Here is a 26,385-nt window from a genome sequence, read left to right as displayed (position 1 = left end):
AAACTGGTCTTTTTTATGTCGGACTGTCTAACACTATCATTTTCTGTTTCCGCACTCCTCCCCACGAGAAGACCGCCCACAACTGCCAGGAGCGGGAGTAGACAAGAGGGGGACTGCCGGACCTGTGGCCCCTCACCTTGGTAGACCAGAGGGTCCTGGATGTGGTCGGTGGCCTGGAGGAAAGGGAGGTCGCCGAGGTGGAGGGCGGCTGTGGGCAAGGGAGTGAGACCAGGTTTTGTTGCAGTTCCCCATGACACATGTGTCAACCCACGCCCAACACCACCTCCACACCACCCTCACCCCTACACCACCCCATCCCTTCACCCTACACCGCCCCCGCCCTCACCAACCCACACTTCCACCCACAGGCTCACCCCTACCACCCACCGACCCGTAGTTTAATCATGCGTCTTGTCTTGTGTGATGCAGGAGTTGCTGGAGAAGGGGCCGGTCCGTCCGGTATCCCCTGCCCCCAGCCAGTGCCACAGCCGGAGGAGGCCCCTATCCCCGCCGTTAGTCGAGCAGCGACGAGATCAGTTTGGATGGCAGCCCTCTGCCCGAGACTTTGCAGACCGTGGAGTTTGGGTCGGAGGATGACACTGACTTTCCGTCACACCTGTCTCCAACACCCTCCACCATCCCAGAGACACTCACCTGAGTTGGGCACTTTAGTGAAGAGGCTCCTGCCGGTACAATAGGTAGAGATAGGAATACCCGAGGGGCGGAAGGTCGGAGGGCAGGCCGAACCCTGCTGTCCAGACAGGTTTCGGGCTTCTGGAACGGTCAGTCCCATCGATTGCACAGGTGGCATCCGCGGTGGAGGCAATGGGGGCAACAGTTTTGGTTATGGATCAGGATGTCCGAGGCCTGGGGCATTTTGTGCAGGTGCTGGACGAAGCCCGGGACAGGGTTGCCGCATCACAGGCAGCCATATCCTAGAGCCACCTTGACATCGCAGCGGTGCTTCCGAGCGTGGCCCAGTCACAGCAGGCCATTGCTGGGGACGTCGGTGGCATTGCCCAGGCGCTGGCCAATGTGGCACAGACATAGAGGGAGGTGGCCGTGTCCCAGAGGGAGATGGCGCAGTTAGTGGCTGATGTGACACAAACCCAGAAGATGCTGGCACAGTCGCAGCGTGATGTGGCGCAGTCTCTGTCGGAGATGTGCTCCATGGCCGCGAGTGTGCAGACCCTGGTCGAGACCAGAGCAGGCCTCCAGGACTGGCAGCGCCAGGTGGCAAGGGAACCTCGGGAGATATCTCCACTTGCACCCTCATCCCATGGAGTAGCCCGGGAGCCATCTGGCACCCCGAGGGAGGAGGAGGTGATGGGGCCCATACCGGTGACTCCCGCAGGGGAGGTGTCGGAATACCACAGCACCTCGGACTCCCACCCCTCCTGTCCCTGGTGTCTCTGTGGGCAGTGGGCGGAACAAGGCGGCGCCATGCCACCTGGGACACCCGCGCAGCAGCCTGGTTACCCCAGAAGACGCCCGCCTGGGGACCCAGGTCACAGGGCGGGAATCACAGCAGGCCGTCTCCACTCCTGATGTACCGTCTGGGGATCCAATTAGGCATGGCGTTAGGGCCCATAAGGCCAGAAAGTTAGACACCAGTTAAGTTGACACGGGTGCAGGGTACAGCTTAGTTATTGGGGCCAGAGCACAAACCCGGATGTATTTGTGCACATTAAGCACCTGTTACCACTGTTACAACCTGTCCCGGTGCTCTGTCTGATGGGTGTGAGGGGTGGGCTGGCCTGAGCTGGCCAGAGATGGGGTACGGGGAGGGGATGGGTGGAAGTTGTGGGTGGCCCATGCTCCCCACCCTCCGACCATCCCCACCACCGTCATCCCAGTGATCCAATGGGACTGTGTGACGGAATGACCTGTTCGTATGCAGGGATCACCCAGGTGGAAAGTGCTACCATGGGCAGGAGTCAGACGTTGTCAAATGATGCAGAGCACCAGAGCTCATCACAGAGCGGGTTGTCATCATCCCCCATCCCATGGGCCATCCCCAATCCAGGTCCACCACCTGTGGCAGGTCTGTATCACAGACGGGGTTGCAGGCGGGCGGGTGACCGTGCCTCGGGCTAGTTTTCCCCCCCCCACCCCTAGTCGGTGAACCTGGAGGCGATCAGAGCGTCCCATTCACATTTGCCCTGGCGCACACGTCGTGTGGCCTTCCATGCCTGCCTGGACCCTATGTCCCTGCCAACTTCACCCTCCCATGCATCCTCCTCGTCAGGCGAGGCCGGGTGTTCCTCCTCCTCCTCCAGCATGAGGCCCCTCTGCTGCACGATGTTGTGGAGGACGCAGCAGGCCGCTATGATGTGGCCAACCCTGTCAGCATCATACTGGAGGGTCCCTCCAGAGCGGTCCAGGCACGTGAACCGCATCTTCAGGAGGCCGAAGCACCGCTCAATCACACTCCTAGTTGCTATATGGGTGTCATTGTAGCGGGTCTCCACGTCGGTCTTTGGACTCCAGATAGGCGTCAGCGCCACAACCGCAGCGGATAACCCGTCACCCAGGAGACAATCCCCCAACCCAGCGGGGGGCGGGGGCGTCTCGAACATGTCAAGAATCGTTGAGTGTGCCAGGATGAAGGCGCCGTGCCCGTGTATAGGGCACAGAGGTGTATCATACGCAGTTGATGGTCACATATCAACTGCACTTTTATTAAGTGGAACCCCTTTCAGTTGGTGTAGAGTGGCCTGTCACCTTCAGGTGCTTGTAGGGTGACATGCATCCTGTCGATCACCCCCACAAACCCGGGGCGTCCCATCAATGGCAGCGAACACCGCTGCCTGGGCATTCTCGTGGGCTCAGTCCACATTGGAAGTGGATGTATTGAGCCGGTAAAAATGCAGGGCGACCGTCACCTTGACGGCCACCGGGAGCGGGTGTCCTCCTCCATACCCCCGTGGTTCAAGGTTGCCATGATCTGGCAGATATGTCGCACAGTCCCCCTGCTCAGCCGCAGTCTTCAATGGCATGCCCGGTCAGGCAGATCAGCAAATGACAGGTGGTGCCGGTACACACAAGGCCTCACACGGCGCCACTGTGGCACTTACTCCTCCTCGGCCTGTTAGGCGACTCGCCCTCCATCCTGAGCAGCTGCCTGCTGTCCCTCTGCGGCACACTCCACTGCTACACACTCCGCTACGGCAGCTTCCTCCTCGAGCAGCGCCAGCTCATACAGCCGCAGGGCATCCCCCAGGGCTGCGGCGACCAGCAGGAAGGCAACCATTGCTGGTTGTATTGAAATATCCACTGTTTGCAGGGGGTGAAAGCCTGAATGTTAGCATGGTGCATACCCCCTTGCTCATCCAGGTCCAATGGGCTACATGGTGGCCCTGGTTGGTACTGTGGGCTCTGCACCTCTGGCCCCATTGTTGCCCGCCACCGTGGGGGCTCTGGCCCTGGCGTCCATCCCTGATGCCAGGGTACCGTCAGCTGGTGCTGCCCTTTCCAGCGGTATGCTCCATGCCCCCCGCCCGCGCCTCCGTAGGGGCTACTGTTGCCATTGCCTTGTGTGGGCCACCAAATGCCCTGCCAGTGGATTGCGGTCAGATGGGGGGAGTGTATGGCAGAGGGTTTGATGCAGGGGTGGGGGGGGTTGAGGGCACCCATATGGCCGGTGTCACTCTGCAGAATCAGGGGCCAAGGTGGGTGATCAGTGGGGTGCACAGCAAGATGGCTGCCTTGCAAGCCGCGGTAAAGGCAGTCCATGACTGAACACTGCCCCAGTCCCTTGGGGGGTCACTTGGCCCTTTCCTCCATCACTTACCACCTCCTTCCAGTGTCCGGCCTGGCAGCTCACAGTTATTCCTCTGTGTGTCCTACCTCTTCTCTCTCTCCCTCAGCAGCCTGGATTCACGATTTTTTAATTCACAAGTGAACCGCGCCGTCGTGAACTCGGCCCATCAGAGGCAGAGCATCGCGGAAGCCCCGGAGAATACCGGGTCGGACCCGCTAATGATATGCAAATGGTGTTTACAGTAGGTACATACCGAACCGGGGCACCCAGAGGAAACCCACACTGACACAGAGAGTAGGTGCAAACGCCACACAGATAATCACCCAAGGCTTGAATTGAACCCAGGTCCTTGGCGCTGTGAGGCAGCAGTGCTAACCACTGTGCTACCGTAATGTCATAAGATTTGAGGAGACAGCCAAACGTTGGTGACTCCTTACTACGGGCCTGTAAAGCAGTAGTGCTCTGTTGGTGAAGCTGAGTATCTGAGAGATTGAGTGTAAGGTGAAGTTGAGTGCACGTTACGGTCCAAGGGAGAGGAACATCAGAAGGTGGATCCTTGGTGAATACATCTGAGAGAATGATCGTTTGGGAGAAGATTCCAAGGCAAGTCATTTAAGCATTGAGTTTGGAAATACTCAGGAGAAAGGCCGGTTGGCTTGCAGTGTGAAAAGCGTCTGAATCAGGGTATGTTGATAAGAGGTAAATAACATCTATTTGGGGTGGCATCTGTCACTTGTTTCAAAGTGTGGTGTGTCTGACCACAGGTCTCCTATTGGTTTACACGGACTGTGTACTTACTGCGAACATTAGAGTATAAGATGGATTTTGTAACCTGTGTTATCCTCATGAATCTGTCTATATCTTTATAGTTGGCGTAAAGGAGCAGTGTATTGTACTTCATCTTTTCTTGTGTAATCAATGTTTTATCTTTTTGTGCAGCGTTCATCAGCTGACACCTGTGACTCTGTGTTCAGTAGCCGCCCTCCCCATTACTAAAGAAAAAATAAAAGTGAGGATCTATCAAGCCAGGCTCCACCCTGGGATCAGCGCGTCCAGTTGGAATATCAGATGGGGTGGTTACACAACCTTATTCTAATCATTCAGATCACTCATAATTATTATACAATTATTTTACTTTTTTAAATCTGGATTTTAAAGCTAGTCTCAGTAATGATGACCATAAAACCATTATTTATTGTCGTAAAATCCCACCAGGTTCACTCGTGCCCTTTAGGGAAGGAAGTCTGCCGTGCTTACCTGGTCTGGCCTACATGTGACTTCAGACCCACAGCAATGACTCTGAAACGCGAGACATTCAGAAACAGGTAACAGAAGCAGAACCTGTGAGTGAAGCCCTCATCCCATAAAAGTATCATTTAATGAGACCAATACTTACCAGCAGCAAAAGCAGGCACCAAACCTTGAAACGCTTGTTGAGCACAGGGGTAGAAATAATTTGGAGGATTGTACTCTTTCTTCCACAGAGGTCTGGGTGTGCCATAAATCCTTAGTGCGTTCACAACACAGAACCTGTGAAAAGGGTAGAACTATATAGATAGAGGGACAGAAGCATTCGTATGACTCGATTCTAAAGAAATATTTGAAGAGAATCACTCCTGTACTCTTAATTCACAATGTTTTGAATGCTATGAACCGGCAGCTGTGACACAACCAGTAGCACCAGCGCATCCGAGTCAGAGGTCATGGATCAAATTGCATGGATGAGGCTCTAGCACTATCCAAACTGAGAAGATAGGTCAGTACTGAGGTTCTGCTGTACTGCCAGATGGGCAGTATTGAGGGAGTGCTGCAGTGTCAGAGGGTCAGTACCGAGTGAGTGCTGCACTGTTAAAAGGGAAGTACTGAGGGAGTGCTGCACTGTCAGAGGGTCAGTACTGAGGGAGTGCTGCAGTGTCAGAGGGTCAGTACTGAGTGAGTGCTGCACTGTTAAAAGGGAAGTACTGAGGGAGTGCTGCACTGTCAGAGGGTCAGTACTGAGGGAGTGCTGCAGTGTCAGAGGGTCAGTACTGAGGGAGTGCTACAGTGTCAGAGGGTCAGTACTGAGGTTGTGCTGTACTGCCAGAGGGTCAGTACTGAGGGAGTGCTGCACTGTCAGAGGGTCAGTACTGAGGGAGAGCTGCACTGTCAGAGGGTCAGTACTGAGGGAGAGCTGCACTGTCAGAGGGTCAGTACTGAGGGAGTGCTGCACTATCAGGGCAATACTGAGGGAGTGCTGCACTGCCAGACATTCAGTACTGAGGGAGTGCTGCACTGCCAGAGGATGAGTACTGAGGGAGTGCTGCACAGTCAGACATTCAGTACTGAGGGAGTGCTGCACTGCCAGAGGATGAGTACTGAGGGAGTGCTGCACAGTCAGACATTCAGTACTGAGGGAGTGCTGCACTGCCAGAGGATGAGTACTGAGGGAGTGCTGCACAGTCAGAGGGTCAGTACCGAGGGAGTGCTGCACTGTCAGAGGATCAGTCCTAAGGTTGTTCTGCACTGTCAGTGATGCTGTCCTCTCATGATAGGGAAAGCGCCCCAAGTTCGATCGTAGCTGGGTACCATTTTATAAGTTGAAAGTCGTCCAATTCAACAGTCCAAAAACTAAAGGTCAAATGGCAATTCTCTTTGTGGGATCCTACTGTGTGAATACAATCTCCATTTGCGTTCAAAATAACAGGGACTACCGTTCAAAAATGCTTAAATGGATGTGAGGCAATGTCCCTGAAAAACATGATAACTTACTACACTGATGTAAGTTCCTTCTTTTCCCATAAGTTTCAACAGCATCATAGAAAGGTGGAAAAATCCAGAGACCTGCAATGTCTTCTTGTAGAGCCTTTCCTAGCAGAGGAATTAAGTGCTCAGGCCAAAGGAGCATTTCCCAGGACTGGACAATGGTCTGCTGACTGAGCAATTAACGCATTTGTATGTTACTGCACAGAGTGAGCAGTGTGACATTCCACCTTACTGCTTGCACCAGTTCTGCTTTCCCTCAAGTGCCTGTGATGCACTTCCTCAGACAATGTCCCTACATTGCGCAATTGTGGCTTTGGGTAGTTCCACTACCTCAACCCAGGGAGTAATCCTGAGGTCTGGGCTGTACTCCAGAGAAATAGTCACTTGGTGCTACAGAACTTGAATGTTGCTGTAAAAAGAGACATGTTATTGAAACTTTTCATCTTACACCCATCAGGACAAACTTCAAGAATATCAAATTTCAAACAGTCAGGACATTTTGGATTAAAGGAGAACAAGTTTGGAAAGTCAAATCTGACTGCCTGAGGCATTGCCATGGAGAAAGAAACAGGGAACTGTAGGCTCCTGGGTAATTCAAAAAAGGCACAAGACTAGAACATATTCCTTTTGTTCGAAGAGAACAGGTCCCTGTGTATGAATGTATGTCGCTTCTAGCAAGCGTAAATGACCCATATTGTAAGCTCAGCTGATTAACTTGTATTGTAGCTATTAGGGCACTCAGCATTGTTCAGTATGTAATGCCCAATCACAGAATCACACTTAACAATGGACATTTCATTTGGCTTCTTCAAGTGTGAGCGGTTGAGTACGGTCTTTGCTCGGCCTATTACCGACAACCAAAGGAGTTTTATTCTATTTCACGTTGCTCAGTGGTGGCTAAACAAGCACCATTTTCTACTATCGGGATTCTGTCATCAGTCCAAAAGGACATTCGGCCTATCACACAATTGACCAACATCTTGCATGAATATCAATGCCAGTATAGGAAGTCTTGTGGTGGAGTGGCAGCGTCCTGGCTGTGAGACCAGAAAATGCGGGTTTGAATCCAATGACAAGACTTGTGAGCCACGAAAGGAGAATTCAATGTGGTTCAATGGGCTAAAAAATAGTTCAGGAACCTTTCCATCACTTCCCCCACTATTCCACAAAACGAAAAAAAAAAGTGTGGGCGTCAAAATACGCTAAAAATAAACTGCTGGTATAACACCAGGTTCAAAAGCTCCTCCTGGCGATCGGCAGCACACGCTCTGTGGAGTGCAACCCCCCTCACCTACTTTTGGACAAGGTTGCATCAGCAGGTACCAAACCTGAGCACAAGACACCCACGCTGAAAGAAAATCAGGGAAACTGGAGGAAATAAAAATACTCCAGAGGAAAGAAAACCCACAGGAAATCAAAACTACAACCAAACTGTCCACAGCGGAAAGAACAAGGTGAGGCAGGAGGAAAATGGCTGCACAAATCTGATTGTGATTGACCTTTCACCTTCAAACGTCTGGATGCTAACGTGCCATTGTGCCGATTACTTGCTTGGGTCTAAGACCACCTTTCACCCTACCCCCACCTCTCACGGCAGCTCTACAGCTACTCCTTGGCAAAGAATGTCGTCAAGGATCCTGAAAGGTTGAAGTCAATCTGACCCTCTACAGTGACCCGACGATGTAACAATATTGCTTAGTGTCCAAGAGCTGACCTTTTCCAGAGGTAGATGAGCGGGAGGAACACGTTCATGCGTGGCTGGTGAAACAAGCCAAGCTCTAGTTTACCATGCCGGCTGCTCATGACGATTTTATCCTTCTCAAATTCCGTGATGTTCACCTGTGCAAGAAAAGAGGGAAAAATAACCAAGGAAACAGGGCCACGGAAGTTACATTTCAGCCTCAAAGACCTCAAAGTGAGCTCCGTCCTCAATAACTACAGCATTAGCACCATCACCAAGTAGTTCAGTGGATAGCATGCTCCCTTTGGACTCCAAACTTCATTGGTTCAAGTCCAACTCCAGAGGCTTCAACACAAAATCCAAGGGACTGCCCAAAGTGAAAGATGTATGGAGGAGGTGCAAGCTATATTAAAAGGGAGTTCTCTGGACACTATATTGAAGGAGAACACTCTGGACACTACACCAGGAGAGATCCCTGGACACTATATTCAAGGAGAGTTCTCTCGACTCTATATTGAAGTTGAAGAGTTGTCTGGACAGTATATTAAAGTTTTCGCTGGACAGTATCTTGAAGGAGATTTGCCCCAGTATCTTTGCTAATTCTTCACCCTCAATCTATGTTACTTAAATCATTTTCCCGTTGCTGTTTGTGGAAACATGCTGTGTGCAAATGGTCTGCTACATTTCCTACATTGCAACGGGATGTTATATTTCATCTACTGTGAAGCGTTTTGGGTTTCCAGTGCTCAGGTATGACACTATATAAATTCAGGCCTTTCATTTGGAATATGGCGAAAGCCATGGACCAAATTGCAAACTTTTGTCACGGTTTTCACAGCCTTGCAAAAGTGGGTCAGGTGAGTCAGCATTGGGCTCATGGACAGTTAGCCATGACTGATCAATCTGCGACAATATTTTAATGGCAGTAACATCAGGCAGCAGAATGTCTATGGATATTATTTATAAGTATGAACAAAGAACAAAGAACAAAGAAATGTACAGCACAGGAACAGGCCCTTCGGCCCTCCAAGCCCGTGCCGACCATACTGCCCGACTAAACTACAATCTTCTACACTTCCTGGGTCCGTATCCTTCTATTCCCATCCTATTCATATATTTGTCAAGATGCCCCTTAAATGTCCCTATCGTCCCTGCCTCCACTACCTCCTCCGGTAGTGAGTTCCAGGCACCCACTACCCTCTGCGTAAAAAACTTGCCTCGTACATCTACTCTAAACTTTGCCCCTCTCACCTTAAACCTATGCCCCCTAGTAATTGACCCCTCTACCCTGGGGAAAAGCCTCTGACTATCCACTCTGTCTATGCCCCTCATAATTTTGTATACCTCTATCAGGTCGCCCCTCAACCTCCTTCGTTCCAGTGAGAACAAACCGAGTTTATTCAATCGCTCCTCATAGCTTATGCCCTCCATACCAGGCAACATTCTGGTAAATCTCTTCTGCACCCTCTCTAAAGCCTCCACATCCTTCTGGTAGTGTGGCGACCAGAATTGAACACTATACTCCAAGTGTGGCCTAACTAAGGTTCTATACAGCTGCAACATGACTTGCCAATTCTTATACTCAATGCCCCGGCCAATGAAGGCAAGCATGCCGTATGCCTTCTTGACTACCTTCTCCACCTGTGTAGCCCCTTTCAGTGATCTGTGGACCTGTACTCCTAGATCTCTTTGACTTTCAATACTCTTGAGGGTTCTACCATTCACTGTATATTCCCTACCTGCATTAGCCCTTCCAAAATGCATTACCTCACATCCAGGTTAAACTCCATCTGCCATCTCTCCGCCCAAGTCTCCAGACAATCTAAATCCTGCTGTATCCTCAGACAGTCCTCATCGCTATCCGCAATTCCACCAACCTTTGTGTCGTCTGCAAACTTACTAATCAGACCAGTTACATTTTCCTCCAAATCATTTATATATACTACAAAGAGCAAAGGTCCCAGCACTGATCCCTGTGGAACACCACTGGTCACAGCCCTCCAATTAGAAAAGCATCCCTCCATTGCTACCCTCTGCCTTCTATGGCCTAGCCAGTTCTGTATCCACCTTGCCAGTTCACCCCTGATCCCGTGTGACTTCACCTTTTGTACTAGTCTACCATGAGGGACCTTGTCAATGGCCTTACTGAAGTCCATATAGACAACATCTACTGCCCTACCTGCATCAATCATCTTAGTGACCTCCTCGAAAAACTCTATCAAGTTAGTGAGACACGACCTCCCCTTCACAAAACCGTGCTGCCTCTCACTAATATGTCCATTTGCTTCCAAATGGGAGTAGATCCTGTCTCGAAGAATTCTCTCCAGTAATTTCCCTACCACTGAAGTAAGGCTCACCGGCCTGTAGTTCCCGGGATTATCCCTGCCACCCTTCTTAAACAGAGGAACAACATTGGCTATTCTCCAGTCCTCCGGGACATCCCCTGAAGACAGCGAGGATCCAAAGATTTCTGTCAAGGCCTCAGCAATTTCCTCTCCAGCCTCCTTCAGTATTCTGGGGTAGATCCCATCCGGCCCTGGGGACTTATCTACCTTAATATTTTTCAAGACACCCAACACCTCGTCTTTTTGGATCACAATGTGACCCAGGCTATCTACACCCCCTTCTCCAGACTCAACATCTACCAATTCCTTCTCTTTGGTGAATACTGATGCAAAGTATTCATTTAGTACCTCGCCCATTTCCTCTGGCTCCACACATAGATTCCCTTGCCTATCCTTCAGTGGGCCAACCCTTTCCCTGGCTACCCTCTTGCTTTTTATGTAAGTGTAAAAAGCCTTGGGATTTTCCTTAACCCTATTTGCCAATGACTTTTCATGACCCCTTCTAGCCCTCCTGACTCCTTGCTTAAGTTCCTTCCTACTTTCCTTATATGCCACACAGGCTTCGTCTGTTCCCAGCCTTTTAGCCCTGACAAATGCCTCCTTTTTCTTTTTGACGAGGCCTACAATATCACTCGTCATCCAAGGTTCCCGAAAATTGCCGTATTTATCTTTCTTCCTCACAGGAACATGCCTGTCCTGTATTCCTTTCAACTGACACTTGAAAGCCTCCCACATGTCAGATGTTGATTTGCCCTCAAACATCCGCCCCCAATCTATGTTCTTCAGTTCCCGCCTAATATTGTTATAATTAGCCTTCCCCCAATTTAGCACATTCATCCTCGGACCACTCTTATCCTTGTCCACCAGTACTTTAAAACTTACTGAATTGTGGTCACTGTTACCGAAATGCTCCCCTACTGAAACATCTACCACCTGGCCGGGCTCATTCCCCAATACCAGGTCCAGTACCGCCCCTTCCCTAGTTGGACTGTTTACATATTGTTTTAAGAAGCCCTCCTGGATGCTCCTTACAAACTCTGCCCCGTCTAAGCCCCTGGCACTAAGTGAGTCCCAGTCAATATTGGGGAAGTTGAAGTCTCCCATCACCACAACCCTGTTGTTTTTACTCTTTTCCAAAATCTGTCTACCTATCTGCTCCTCTATCTCCCGCTGGCTGTTGGGAGGCCTGTAGTATACCCCCAACATTGTGACTGCACCCTTCTTATTCCTGATCTCTACCCATATAGCCTCACTGCCCTCTGAGGTGTCCTCTCGCTGTATAGCTGTGATACTCTCCTGAACAAGTAGCGCAACTCCGCCTCCCCTTTTACATCCCCCTCTATCCCGCCTGAAACATCTAAATCCTGGAACGTTTAGCTGCCAATCCTGCCCTTCCCTCAACCAGGTCTCTGTAATGGCAACAACATCATAGTTCCAAGTAGTAATCCAAGCTCTAAGTTCATCTGCCTTACCCGTAATGCTCCTTGCATTAAAACATATGCACTTCAGGCCACCAGACCCGCTATGTTCAGCAACTTCTCCCCGTCTGCTCTGCCTCAGAGCCACACTGTCCCTATTCCCTAGTTCTCCCTCAATGCTCTCACCTTCTGACCTATTGCTCCCGTGCCCACCCCCCTGCCATACTAGTTTAAACCCTCCCGTGTGACACTAGCAAACCTCGCGGCCAGGATATTTATGCCTCTCCGGTTTAGATGCAACCCGTCCATCTTATACAGGTCACACCTGCCCCGGAAGAGCTCCCAGTGGTCCAGATAACAGAAACCCTCCCTCCTACACCAGCTGTTTAGCCACGTGTTTGGTACAGTTCTACGATGCCCTATACTTCTAACTGATTCAATCCAAAATATTTTGACTGTTAAATATAGTAATTATTTTGAATGTAAAAATGAGAAAGGTTTCTTGCAATCAGACTTGTCTATTTATAAACCAACTAAAAATGCTATGCTCTAAACAGACGGCAAAGTCTGACTGTCCTAGGAATTATTTTATATGCGAGTGTCCAGTGTGCAGACTTAGTTTCAAATGGCAGTCTTGTACTATATGCTACCACAACTAAAGGCAAGGAAAAGGTCAGGACACAATCACACATTACCTGTCATGAAGCTATCCTAACCAGAGACAGCATTACGACTGCGACAGCCCTTCTCAATCTGCCAGTCGACAGTGGCCTGAGTCACTGGAGAAAGAATCGAGGATTACCGAATCGAAGGTCACAGATCAGAGCAGAGGCTGGGAATCCTGCAATGAGTAACTCATCTCCTGACTCCCCAAAGCCTGTCCACCATCGACAAGGCACATGTCAGGAGTGTGATGGAATACTCCCCAATTGCCTGGATGAGTGCAGCTCCAACATCACTCAGAAGCTCAGCACAGAGGTCAGCATTGTTGCTTCACAGCCCCAGGTTCGATTCCCAGCTTGGGTCACTGTCTGTGTGGAGTCTGCACGTTTTCCCCGTGTCTGCGAGGGTTTCCTCCGGGTGCTCCGGTTTCCTCCCACAAGTCCCGAAAGACGTGCTGTTAGGTAATTTGGACATTCTGAATTCTCCCTCTGTGAGCCGAACAGATGCCGGAATGTGGTGACTAGGGGCTTTTCACAGTAACTTCATTGCAGTGTTAATGTAAGCCTACTTGTGACAATAAAGATTATTATTATACCATCCAGGACAAAGCAGCCAGCCAGCTTGATTGCTACCCCTTCCACAAAGACTCAATCCCTCCACCAACCACAAAAAGTGACAGCCGTGTGTACCATCTACAAGTTGCACTGCAAGGTTCCTTCGACAGCACCTTCCAAGCCCATGACCTCTGCCATCTATAAGGACAAGAGCAGCAGATACATGGGAACCCTACCACCTGGAAGTTGCCCTCCAAGTCACTCTCATCCTGACTTGGAAATATATTGCTGTTCCTTCGCAGTCACGAGGTCAAAATCCTGGAATTCTCGCCCTAACAGATGTACCTAAACATCAAGGATAGGAGTGGTTCAAGAAGGCAGCTCTGCGCCATCTTCTCACGAGCGACTTGATGGGCAATAAATGCTGGCCTGAATAATGCAAATCAATAAAACACATTTTTCAGGATTCATGAGATAGAATAATTTGTGATCACATCTCCAGGAGTGCAGAGTTGGGAATCGCAAGTCTGCTGTTCAAAAATTGTTGGAATGGTCAGTGTCAATGCTTTTTACTACGCAGTGTATAAATGTGGGAGAACCATGTCGACAAGCAGAGAACTGAAAACTATGGATCTCCCAGCCCAGTGAACTTATCAGCTTACTCAGCTCAGTGAATATTAACCAGGATAATGTGGAGAGGTGAGGGATCTGCTCTGCAGCCTATCGGTGCTAACCCTGAGTCTTGGTAGTGTATCCGCCTGCAGGAACAGTTTGATGATCATTTCGACTTTGGCACGAAGCAATCCCTCATAAAACTCGTCGTGTAAGCCTATTCGAGCCATCAGGGTGGCAGCTTTTGACCGTCTCACATAGCTGAAACAGCAGGAGCATAGAACACAGTAACCACCAACACAAACAACTCAACATTGAGCACAGCTTCACACTGTCTCTAACCCTGTGCTGTACCTGTCCTGGCAGGTAGCTTTACTGCATATCAAACCTCATGCTGTACCTGTTCTGTGAGTGTTGGATGCGGGTAGTATAGAGGGAGTTTTATTTGTATCTAATCCCACGCTGTACCTTTCCTGGGGTTGTTTGTTGGGGACAATGTTGAGGGAGATTTACTCTGAATATAACCCCATGCTGTACCTGTCCTGGGAGTGTTTGATGGGGACAATGTTGAGGGAGCTTTACTCTGTATCTAATCACGTGCTGTACCTGTCCTAGGAGGGTTTAATGGGGACAGTGCAGATGGAGCTTTCCTCCGTATTTAACCCCATGCTGTACCTGTCCTGGGAGTGTTTGATGAGACAGTGTAGAGGCAGCTTTACTCCGTATCTAACCCTATGCTGTACCTGCCCTGGGAATGTTTGATGGGGACAGTGTAAAGGGAGCTTTCCTCCTACGGAATGATCATCCTATATGGACAAGGGGCCCATGCTGTACCTGTCCTAGGAGGGTTTAATAGGGATAGTGCAGATGGAGCTTTCCTCCGTATTTAACCCTATGCTGTACCTGTCCTGGGAGTGTTTGATGAGACAGTGTAGAGGCAGCTTTACTCCGTATCTAACCCTATGCTGTACCTGCCCTGGGAATGTTTGATGGGGACAGTGTAAAGGGAGCTTTCCTCCTACGGAATTATCATCCTATATGGACAAGGGGCCCATGCTGTACCTGTCCCAGGAGGGTTTAATAGGGATAGTGCAGATGGAGCTTTACTCTGTATCTAATCCCGTGCTGTACCTGTCCTGGGAGTGTTTGATGGGGACAGTGCAGATGGAGCTTTACTCTGTATCTAACCCCGTGCTGTACCTGTCCTGGGAATGTTTGATGGGGCAGTGTAGAGGGAGCTTTACTCTGTATCTAACCCTATGCTGTACCTGTGCTGGGAATGTTTGATGGGGCAGTGTAGAGGGAGCTTTACTCTGTATCTAACCCTATGCTGTATCTGCCCTGGGAGTGTTTGATGGGTACAGTGTAGAGGCAGCTTTACTCTGTATCTGACCCCGTGCTCTACCTGCCCTGGGAGTGTTTGATGGGGACAGCATAGAATGATCATTCCTACAGATCCAAGGCCTGGACAAGGGACAGGCAAGGCAATGTTGAGACGAAGCAGAGGAGGAAAGAGAGAAAAAGAACTTTGATGGACTTGTACAATGTTTGCACGGGACAGTACTGCCTCGCTTTGAACAGAAACATCAGACCACAGGGAAGGGCGAGGGCAGCAGAATGCAGGAAAGGGAGAAGAGGAGACAGTGGAAACAGATATCTAGCAGGCATAGGAAAGGGGTAAGATCAACCCTGGGAGGGGGGGGGGGGGGCACCATACTAGCGGGGAAAGCAAGCGCTAGAAAGCACAAAAGCAAGGGGGACCGTGTCACGCCTCCCAAGCTTTACTCTGTATCTAACCCCGTGCTGTACCTGTCCTGGGAGTGTTTGATGGGACAGTGTAGAGGGAGCTTTACTCTGTATATAACCCCGTGCTGTACCTGTCCTTGGAGTGTTTGATGGGACAGTGTAGAGGGAGCTTTACTCTGTATCTAACTCTGTGCTGTACCTGTCCTGAGAGTGTTTGTTGGGGACAGTGTAGAGGGAACTTTACTCTGTATCTAACCCCGTGCTGTACCTGTCCTGAGAGTGTTTGTTGGGGACAGTGTAGAGGGAACTTTACTCTGTATCTAACCCCGTGCTCCACCTGTCCTGGGAATGTTTGATGGTACAGTGTAGAGGGAGCTTTACTCTGTATATAACCCCGTGCTGTACCTGTCCTTGGAGTGTTTGATGGGACAGTGTAGAGGGAGCTTTACTCTGTATCTAACTCTGTGCTGTACCTGTCCTGAGAGTGTTTGTTGGGGACAGTGTAGAGGGAACTTTACTCTGTATCTAACCCCGTGCTGTACCTGTCCTGAGAGTGTTTGTTGGGGACAGTGTAGAGGGAACTTTACTCTGTATCTAACCCCGTGCTCCACCTGTCCTGGGAATGTTTGATGGTACAGTGTAGAGGGAGCTTTACTCTGTATCTAACTCTGTGCTGTACCTGTCCTGAGAGTGTTTGTTGGGGACAGTGTAGAGGGAACTTTACTCTGTATCTAACCCCACGCTGTGAATATTCTGGGAGTGTTTAATGGAGACAGTGTATATTGTATTTGTGCTGTTCATGAGGCTGGGATATTTAATAAAGCAGCACCAAAGATGTGCAGGTTAGGTGGATTGGCTGTGCTAAATAGTCCCTTGGTGTCCAAAGCTAATGTGTACTTATAGGGATTGGGGAGCAGAGTGGGCCTAGGTAGGGTACTCTGACAGAGAGTCAGTGCAGCCTCCATGGGCCGAATGGCCTCCTTTTGCACTGTAGGAATTTTATAGGGAGATTTACTCTGCATCAAACCTGTGGTGTTCTTTGTGATTCTTATTATCAGGATGAATGTAGTAGTGTTCAAAAAGAGCACAGAAGCTAAGTTAAATAATAAAGCATTTATTACACTATTTATTAAAGCTCAACCACTTACTCCTACAGCAAGCAATAATCTAGTAATCTACAATCTACACTCTACTAACACGAGTATCGACACTCTATCTATAACTGTACTCTGCACTCTCTAGACCTCTCTTCTGCACCCTCTCGAGCCCTCTCCCTGAGAGTCAGTGCTTTATATAGTTCTGCATCTAGCTCCATCTAGTGGTCAATTTATTTTTTAAAAAGTATTTTTATTAAGGTTTTGAAGAATTTTTCATAATAAAACAGGAGTAACAATAATAACAAAAGAAACTAGAGTGAACATTAACATAGTGCAAAAAGAGAATATACAATAACAATTAAATAGACATGACCCCACGCAACTCAGTCTTCCCACACCATCCCAATGAACCAGTCATCCCCCCCCCCCCCCCACCCCACCCCCCCACCCCCCCTACGGATTGCTGCTGCTGACATTTTAATTTTCCCCGAGAAAGTCAACGAACGGCTGCCATCTCCGAGAGAACCCTAGCGTAGACCCTCTTAAGGCAAACTTTACTTTCTCGAGGCTGAGAAACCCAGCCATGTTGTTAACCCAAGTTTCTACATTCGGGGGCTTCGAGTCCCTCCACATTAATAAAATCCGTCTCCGGGCTACTAGGGAGGCAAAGGCCAAGACGTTGGCCTCTTTCGCCCCCTGAACTCCCGGGTCTTCTGACACTCCAAAGATTGCAATCTCTGGACTCGGCATCACCCGTGTGTTAAGTACCTTGGACATTGCCCTCGTGAACCCTTGCCAGAACTCTCTAAGCTCTGGGCATACCCAAAGCATGTGGACATAGTTTGCAGGGCTGCTTCCGTCTATGAACAGATCTCCCATCCTTCTGATGCCTGCCCTCTGCCAGTTCTGGAGCCCACCATCCATCCTACCAGGGACAAACCTGTGGTTGTTACATATCGGGGACCAGACTGACGCTCCCTCCACCTTCTTGTACCTCCTCCACTGCCCCCAGATCCGCAGTGTCACCACCACCACCGAACTTGTGGAGTAACTGGTCGGCGAGAACGGCAAAGGAGCCGTTATCAAAGCTCCCAGACTAGTACCTTTACATGATGCCCCCCCTCCCCCCCATCGCCCACTTCCTAATCATAGCTATATTGCTAGCGATCAATTATGATATTATATTAACCCTTTATTACCTAGACATTCTACATAATGTCATAAACCCCATCTGTGGCACAATAACCAGCATTAAGTATTCTCACGGTCAGTCACAAACCCTCACGCTGGCAGAATCACTCAACATATCGCTCCCCCCTTCATATACACACACACATACAGCCACACACACACTCATATATGTATGCACGCACAGATACACCACACCCCACACAAGCACATAGGCATACACCCCACACGCAAAACACACACACACACACACAACACACAAACACTCACACAGCCACGTGCACACAAACACATGCACGCACACGCCCCACACATGCATATATCTCACACATGCACAAACACACACCCACGCATTTGCACGGACCACACACACACACCCTTTCACATGGATCCCACACACGCACACACAACGCACACACACAGGCGCACATCTCAAATTCGCACCTATAAAGACAGATTCACCACTCACATACAACTCTCTCACATATTGTGACACAAATCTCGCACTCGCACACACACAAACACACACACAAATTCACAGTCACAGACATGCAAATGCACACTCGCAAACACCCTTTCACGCATAAACTCTCTCACACACACAATCATAATCACACAACTCACACAGAAACACAGATAAAAACACCCTCATACTCGTTTAAAAAAAAAAAAATTTTATTCAAGTTTTCACAAAATATCAACAACAAAATACAGAAAGAAAAGAACAACCCCCCCCCCAATGTACATAAATAATAAATTAACAGTCTTCATCAACACAAAGGCAAAAATACCCACCCACTCAAGAAAAAATGAACCAGCCCCCCCCCCCCACCCCGCCGAGCCCCCCACCCCGCCGAGCCCCCCACCCCGCCGAGCCCCCCCGCGAGCGACCCCCCCCCCCGGGTTGCTGCCGCTGCTGACCATCTTCTAATGTTCTGCCAGGAAGTCTAGGAACAGTTGCCACCGCCTGAAGAACCCTTGTACCGATCCCCTTAAGGCGAATTTCACCCTCTCCAATTTAATGAACCCTGCCATATCGCTGATCCAGGATTCCACGCTTGGGGGCCTCGCATCATTCCACTGAAGAAGAATCCTTCGCTGGGCTACCAGGGACGCAAAGGCCAGAATTCCGGCCTCTTTCGCCTCCTGCACTCCCGACTCCCCTGCAACGCCAAATATTGCGAGCACCCAGCCCGGTTTAACGCTGGAACCTACCACCCTCGACACTGTCCTCGCTACACCCTTCCAAAAGTCCTCCAGCGCTGGGCAAGCCCAGAACATATGGGTGTGATTTGCTGGGCTCCCTGAGCACCTAACACACCTGTCCTCGCAGCCAAAGAACCGGCTCATCCTTGTCCCGGTCATGTGAGCCCTATGCAGCACCTTAAATTGTATGAGGCTGAGCTTCACGCAAGAGGAGGAAGAGTTCACCCTCCCCAGGGCATCCGCCCACATCCGCTCGTCCATCTCCTCACCCAACTCCTCCCACTTACCCTTTAGCTCCTCCACTGAGGCCTCCTCCTCCTCCTGCATCACCTGATACATTGCCGAGACCCTCCCCTCTCCCACCCACCCCCCGACAGCACCCTGTCCTGGACCCCGCATGGCGGCAACAGTGGGAACTCCACCACCTGCCACTGAACAAACGCCCTGACCTGCATAAATCTGAAGGTGTTCCCCGGGAGGGAGCCCAAACTTCTCCTCCAGCTCACCCAGGCTCGCGAACTTCCCGTCCACAAACAGGTCCCCCATCCTTCTAATACCTACCCTGTGCCAGCTCAGAAACCCTCCGTCCATCCTCCCCAGGACAAACCGGTGGTTCCCCCAAATCGGGGACCACACCGAGGCCCCCACCTCCCCCCTGTGACGTCTCCATTGCCCCCAAATTTTGAGGGTAGCCGCCACCACCGGGCTTGTGGTATACCTTGTTGGAGGAAGCGGCAGCGGCGCCGTCACCAGCGGCTCCAGGCTCGTGCCCACACAGAACGCCATCTCCAGCCTCTTCCATGCCGCCTCATCCCCCTCCATCACCCACTTACGCACCATCACCACGTTGGCGGCCCAATAATACCCACAGAGGTTAGGCAGCGCAAACCCCCCCCCCCCCATCCCTGCACCACTCCAGGAACACCTTTCTCACCCTCGGGGTCTTCTGCGCCCACACAAATCCCATAATGCTCCTATTAACCCGCCTGAAGAAGGCCCTAGGGATCAGGATGGGGAGGCATTGGAACAGAAACAAAAACCTCGGGAGCACCGTCATTTTAACTGACTGCACCCTACCCGCCAGGGAGAGTGGCAATACGTCCCACCTCTTAAACCCCTCCTCCATCTGCTCCACCAGTCTTGTGAAGTTAAGCTTATGTAGGGCCCCACCAGCTCCTAGCCACCTGGACCCCCAGGTACCTGAAACTCCTCTCCGCCCTTTTGAGCGGGAGCTCACCAATCCCCCTCTCCTGGTCCCCCGGGTGCACTACGAACAACTCGCTCTTCCCCATATTAAGCTTGTACCCGGAGTAATCTCCAAACTCCCTAAGGATCCTCATCACCTCCGGCATTCCCCCCACCAGGCCCACCACATATAGCAGCAAATCATCCGCATAGAGTGACACCCGATGCTCCTCCCCACCCCGCACCAGCCCCCTCCAGTTCCTCAACTCCATCAACGCCATGGTCAGGGGTTCAATCGCCAGTGCAAAGAGCAGGGGGGACCCCTGCCTCATCCCCCGGTGTAGCCGAAAATACTCTGACCTCCTTCTGTTCGTGGTCACATTCGCCACCGGGGCCTCATACAGCAGCCTCACCCACCTTACGAACCCCTCCCCGAAACCGAACCTTTTCAACACCTCCCACAGTACCCCCACTACACCCTATCAAAGGCCTTCTCCGCATCCATCGCCGCCACTATCTCCGCCTCCCCTTCCATCGCCGGCATCATTATAACATTCAAGAGCCTCCGTACATTGGTGTTCAACTGCCTCCCTTTCATGAACCCCGTCTGATCCTCGTGTATGACCTGCGGCACACAGTCCTCTATCCTCATGGCCAAAATCTTTGCCAGCAACTTTGCATCTACATTTAAGAGTGAGATCGGCCTGTATGACCCACACTGTAGGGGATCCTTGCCCCGCTTTAGGATCAGGGAAATCAGCGCTCCAGACATCGTCGGGGGCAGAGCCCCCCTTCCCTTGCCTCGTTGAAAGTCCTTACCAACAGCGGGCCCAGCAGGTCCGCATACTTCTTGTAAAATTCAATAGGGAACCCATCCGGCCCCGGTGCCTTCCCCGCCTGCATGCCCCTTATCCCTTTGACCAACTCCTCCAACTCAGCCGGCGCCCCCAACCCCGCCAACTGCCTCTCCTCCACCCTCGGAAACCTCAGCCGGTCCAGGAAGCGACCCATCCCTCCCTCTTCCAGTGGGGGCTCAGACCGGTACAGTTCCTCGTAGAAGTCCCTGAAGACCCCATTGATACCCACCGCACTTCGCACCGTGCTCCCTCCTCCATCCCTAACTCCCCCGATCTCCCTAGCTGCCTCTCGCTTCTGAAGCTGGTGCGCCAGCATCCGGCTCGCCTTTTCTCCGTATTCATATACCGCTCCCTGCGCCTTCCTCCACTGCGCCTCTGCCTTCCTGGTGGTCAACAAATCGAACTCAGCCTGGAGGCTACGCCGCTCCCTAAGCAATCCCTCCTCCGTGGCCTCTGCGTACCTCCTATCCATCCTCACCATCTCCCCCACCAACCTCTCCCTCTCTCTCCTCCCCCCCCTCTCCTTGTGTGCCTTAATGGAGATCAGCTCTCCTCTGATCACCGCCTCCAGCGCCTCCCAGACCACCCCTACTTGCACCTCCCCATTGTCATTAGCCTCCAGGTACCTCTCTATACACTTCCGGACCCGCCCGCTCACCTCCTCGACCGCCAGCAACCCACCTCTAGGCGGCACAACGGGCGCTGGTCCCTCTCCTCCCCAAACTCGAGGTCCACCCAGTGCGGCGCATGATCAGAAATGGCTATGGCCGAGTACTCCGTATCCTCCACCCTCGGAATCAGCGCCCTGCTCATGACAAAAAAGTCAATCCGGGAGTAGGCCTTGTGAACATGGGAGAAGAATGAAAATTCTCTGGCCCCCGGCCTCGCAAACCTCCATGGATCCACCCCTCCCATCTGGTCCATGAACCTCCTCAGCACATTGGCCGCCACCGGCCTCCTGCCCATCCTAGACCTAGAGCGATCCAATGACCGATCCAGCACCGTGTTGAAATCCCCCATTATCAGACCCCCTGTCTCCAGGTCTGGAATCCGGCCCAGCATACACTGCATGAACCCCGCATCGTCCCAATTTGGGGCATATACATTGACCAACACCACCCGCTCCCCCTGCAGCTTGCCACTTACCATCACATACCTACCGCCATTGTCTGCCACAATGCTCGACGCCTCGAATGACTCTCTCTTCCCCACCAAGATCGCCAGCCCCCAATTTTTTGCATCCAAACCCAAATGAAACACCTGCCCGACCCACCCCTTTCTCAACCTTACCTGATCCGCCACCCTCAGGTGCGTCTCCTGAAGCATGGCCACATCCGCCTTCAGCCCCTTCAGGTGCGCGAACACCCGGGCCCGCTTGACCGGCCCATTCAGTCCCCTTACATTCCAGGTTATCAGCCGGATCAGGGGGCTACTCACCCCTCTCCCCCGCCGACTAGCCATATCACTTCCTAGGCCAGCCACGTGCCCGCGCCCCCCGCACGGCCCGTTCCCCACAGCGGCAGAGCCCCGTCCCGACTTCCTCTACCAACTCCAGCTCCCCCTTGGCCATTCCAGCAGCAATCCGGTCCCCCCCTCTCCCCCTAGCTGCATTGCTCCCCCCATTGCACTCCTGTAAGTCAGCTGACTCCTGCTGACCCCGGCCACTCCCGCCGCTCCATCGACCCCCCCCAGTGTGGAACTTCCCCTTCCCCCCTTGTCCAGCAGCAGGATCTCATCCATTCCACTCCCAGCGCGGGAGAAAAAGTCCGCGTTTCCCAGCTCCGGCCCCGCCACTTCAGCCCTAAACGCGGGAAAAAGCCCGCGATTTCCATGCGCCCAGCCCCGCCTCCCCGGCGCAGCTCCCTTCCCAGGCCCAGTCCCACTACCCCCAACTCACGCCTCCCCCCCTTGCAGGGCCCCATCTCCCCTACCGACCATCAACCCCCCAAGCAGTTTACCTACCCCCCCCCACGAGCCCGCCCGGCGGTCCTAATCAAAACAATGCCCAATCAACCCCCGAGAAACAAAGAACCCCCCTCGAAACACAACCCAACAATCCCCAACCATCCCTCCACTGCGACCCCTCATCCCCGACCCTTAGACTGAGTCCAGTTTTTCGGACTGAACAAAGGCCCACGCCTCCTCCGGGGACTCGAAATAGTGGAGTTGATCCTTATAGGTGACCCACAGACGCGCCAGCTGCAGCATACCGAACTTCACCCCTTTCCTGTGCAGCACTGCCTTCGCCCGGTTGTAACCGGCCCTCTTCTTCGCCACCTCCGCACTCCAATCCGAGTAGATCCGGACCTCCACGTTCTCCCACCTGCTGCTCCGCTCCTTCTTGGCCCACCTTAACACACACTCTCGATCAGCAAACCGGTGGAACCGCACCAACACCACCCGCGGCGGCTCGCTGGGCTTGGGCCTCCTCGCCAGCACTCGGTGGGCCCCCTCCAGCTCCAAGGGCCCCTGGAAGGCCCCCGCTTCCATCAGCGAGTTCAGCATGATGACCACGTAGGCCCCCACGTCCGATCCCTCCAGCCCCTCCGGGAGACCCAGGATCCGCAGGTTTTTCCGCCTTGACCGGTTCTCCATCTCCTCGAACCTTGCCTGCCATTTCTTGTGGAGCGCCTCGTGCGCCTCCACCTTCACCGTGAGGCCCAGGATCTCGTCCTCGTTCTCCGAGACCTCCTGCCGGACCTCCCGGATCGCCGCCCCTTGGGCCGTCTGGGTCTCCAGCAGCTTGTCAATTGAAGCCTTCATCGGCTCCAGCAGCTCTGCTTTCAGTTCCTTAAAACAGCGCCGGAGAAGCTCCTGCTGCTCTTGCGCCCACTGCCTCCACGCTGCCTGGTCTCCGCCCGCCGCCATCTTGGTCCTCCTCCCTCGCACCTTTCTTTGCTTCAATGCCACTTTTTTAATCGCCCCACTCCTGGTCCAATCCATACACTATCGGGGGAATGTTGCTGTCCCCTTCCCACACTGGGAAACGTCGAACAAGCGCCGTTACGGGCCCTAAAAAGAGCCCAAAAGTCCGTTTTTAGAGGGAGCTGCCGAACGTGCGACTTAGCTCCGCATAGCCGCAACCGGAAGTCCAAAAAAAACCACACCCTCATACACATGCATCTCATACACACTCACAGGCACACTGTCACGCATGCGCAATCATTCCCTCGCACCACAGTAGGAATCAGCATCAATATTGAGGATTGATCCCTCCTCTCGCACTCTGTGTATACCATGACCAGCCACGGTCAACTCACAAGGCAGCGTCTTGACATCCAGTCCTGTGCTCACTTACTGTTCGATTTCCATACAGAAGTGCAGATCATTAACCAGGTAGTTGACGATGACTATTCGATTGAACATCATTCGCTTTTTCAAATGGGGCATGTCGGAATCATCTCCGGATTCGAGCCCCCGGAGCATGAGTGAGCTGCCCTGAGAGGGTAGCCGTGCCATAGTACGAGATGTGACCGTGTCTGGAAATAAAACAAAAATAATTTAGCAGAATGGTGGTATGATACCCTGGGCTAGTGCGCGGTCAATTCCAGCACCACCGGCCCCGGAGTCCCAACACAAGTGAATTAACAAATTATCCATATAAATTTCCCGAAATAGTTGGCCCTTGGCTGACCAACAATTTACAGTCACTAGGTTTGTAAGTGAAACACAATTACTGTTTATTTATAACAGAAATAAAGATGAAATATGCAGTAATTACAACAGAATAATAGCAAGCTAACCAATCACCCCTCTTTTTACCATCTCACCCTCTCTACACATGTACAAGACAAACAAACACAGATGGGGTGAAAAGGGGTACAAATAATCGGGATTAAGAACAAAGAACAAATAAAAATTACAGCACATGAACAGGCCCTTCGGCCCTCCAAGCCTGCGCCGATCCGGATCCTCTATCTAAAACTGTCGCCTATTTTCTAAGGATCTGTATCCCTCTGCTCCCTGCCCATTCATGTATCTGTCTAAATACATCTTAAATGACGCTATCGTGCCCGCCTCTACCATCTCCACCGGCAATGCGTTCCAGGCACCCACCACCCTCTGCGTAAAGAACTTTCCACGTATATCTCCCTGAAACTTTACCCCTCTCACCTTGAACTCATGACCCCTAGTAATTGAGTCCCCCACTCTGGGAAAAAGCCTCTTGCCATCCACCCTGTCTATACCTCTCATGATTTTGTAGACCTCAATCAGGTCCCCCCTCAACCTCCGTCTTTCTAATGAAAATAATCCTAATCTACTCAACCTCCCTTCATAGCTAGCACCCTCCATACCAGGCAACATCCTGGTGAACCTCCTCTGCACCTTCTCCAAGGCATCCACATCCTTTTGGTAATGTGACAACCAGAACTGTACGCAGTATTCCAAATGTGGCCGAACCAAAGTCTTATACAACTGTAACATGACCTGCCAACTCTTGTACTCAATACCCCTTCCGATGAAGGCAAGCATGCCATATGCCTTCTTGACCACTCTATCGACCTGTGCAGCCACCTTCAGGGTACAATGAACCTGAACACCCAGATCTCTCTGTACATCAATTTTCCCCAGGGCTTTTTCATTTACCGTATAGTTCGCTCTTGAATTGGATCTTCCAAAATGCATCACCTCGCATTTGCCCGGATTGAACTCCATCTGTCATTTCTCAGCCCAACTCTCCAATCTATCTATATTCTGCTGTATTCTCTGACAGTCCCCTTCACTATCTGCTACTCCACCAATCTTAGTGTCATCTGCAAACTTGCTAATCAGACCACCTATACCTTCCTCCATATCATTTATGTATATCCAAACAACAGTGGTCCCAGCACGGATCCCTGTGGAACACCACTGGTCACAGTTCTCCATTTTGAGAAATTCCCTTCCACTACTCCTCTCTGTCTCCTGTTGCCCAGCCAGTTCTTTATCCATCTAGCTAGTAAATCCTGGATCCCATGAGACTTCGCTTTCTCCATCAGCCTGCCAGTGGGAACCTTATCAAATGCCTGACTGAAGTCCATGTATATGACATCTACAGCCCTTCCCTCATCAATCAACTTTGTCACTTCCTCAAAGAATTCTATTGAGTTGGTAAGACATGACCTTCCCTGCACAAAACCATGTTGCCTATCACTGATAAGCCCATTTTCTTCCAAATAGGAATAGATCCTATCCCTCAGTATCTTCTCCAGCAGCTTCCCTACCACTGACGTCAGGCTCACCGGTCTATAATTACCTGGATTATCCCTGCTACCCTTCTTAAACAAGGGGACAACATTAGCAATTCTCCAGTCCTCCGGTACCTCACCCGTGTTCAAGGATGCTGCA

The 26,385-nt window shown here is 51.5% G+C and overlaps 1 protein-coding gene across 1 annotated transcript in view; it reads right to left on the bottom strand.

The window, feature by feature from the left end:
• Window positions 1-26,385, bottom strand: part of LOC140427364 (regulator of G-protein signaling protein-like) — a 520,007-nt gene that overhangs the window by 410,173 nt on the left and 83,449 nt on the right. Inside the window, exons 5-8 of the mRNA XM_072512913.1 lie at window positions 24,356-24,536; window positions 13,901-14,039; window positions 8,220-8,344; window positions 5,160-5,293 (exon numbers count right to left, since the gene is read on the bottom strand). Coding sequence (XP_072369014.1) covers window positions 5,160-5,293; window positions 8,220-8,344; window positions 13,901-14,039; window positions 24,356-24,536 — 579 coding nt within the window. The remainder of the gene's footprint in view (window positions 1-5,159; window positions 5,294-8,219; window positions 8,345-13,900; window positions 14,040-24,355; window positions 24,537-26,385) is intronic.

Source organism: Scyliorhinus torazame, chromosome 7 (genome assembly GCF_047496885.1).
Source record: "Scyliorhinus torazame isolate Kashiwa2021f chromosome 7, sScyTor2.1, whole genome shotgun sequence".
Taxonomy (NCBI): domain Eukaryota; kingdom Metazoa; phylum Chordata; class Chondrichthyes; order Carcharhiniformes; family Scyliorhinidae; genus Scyliorhinus; species Scyliorhinus torazame.
This window is presented reverse-complemented; position numbering and strand designations above follow the sequence as displayed.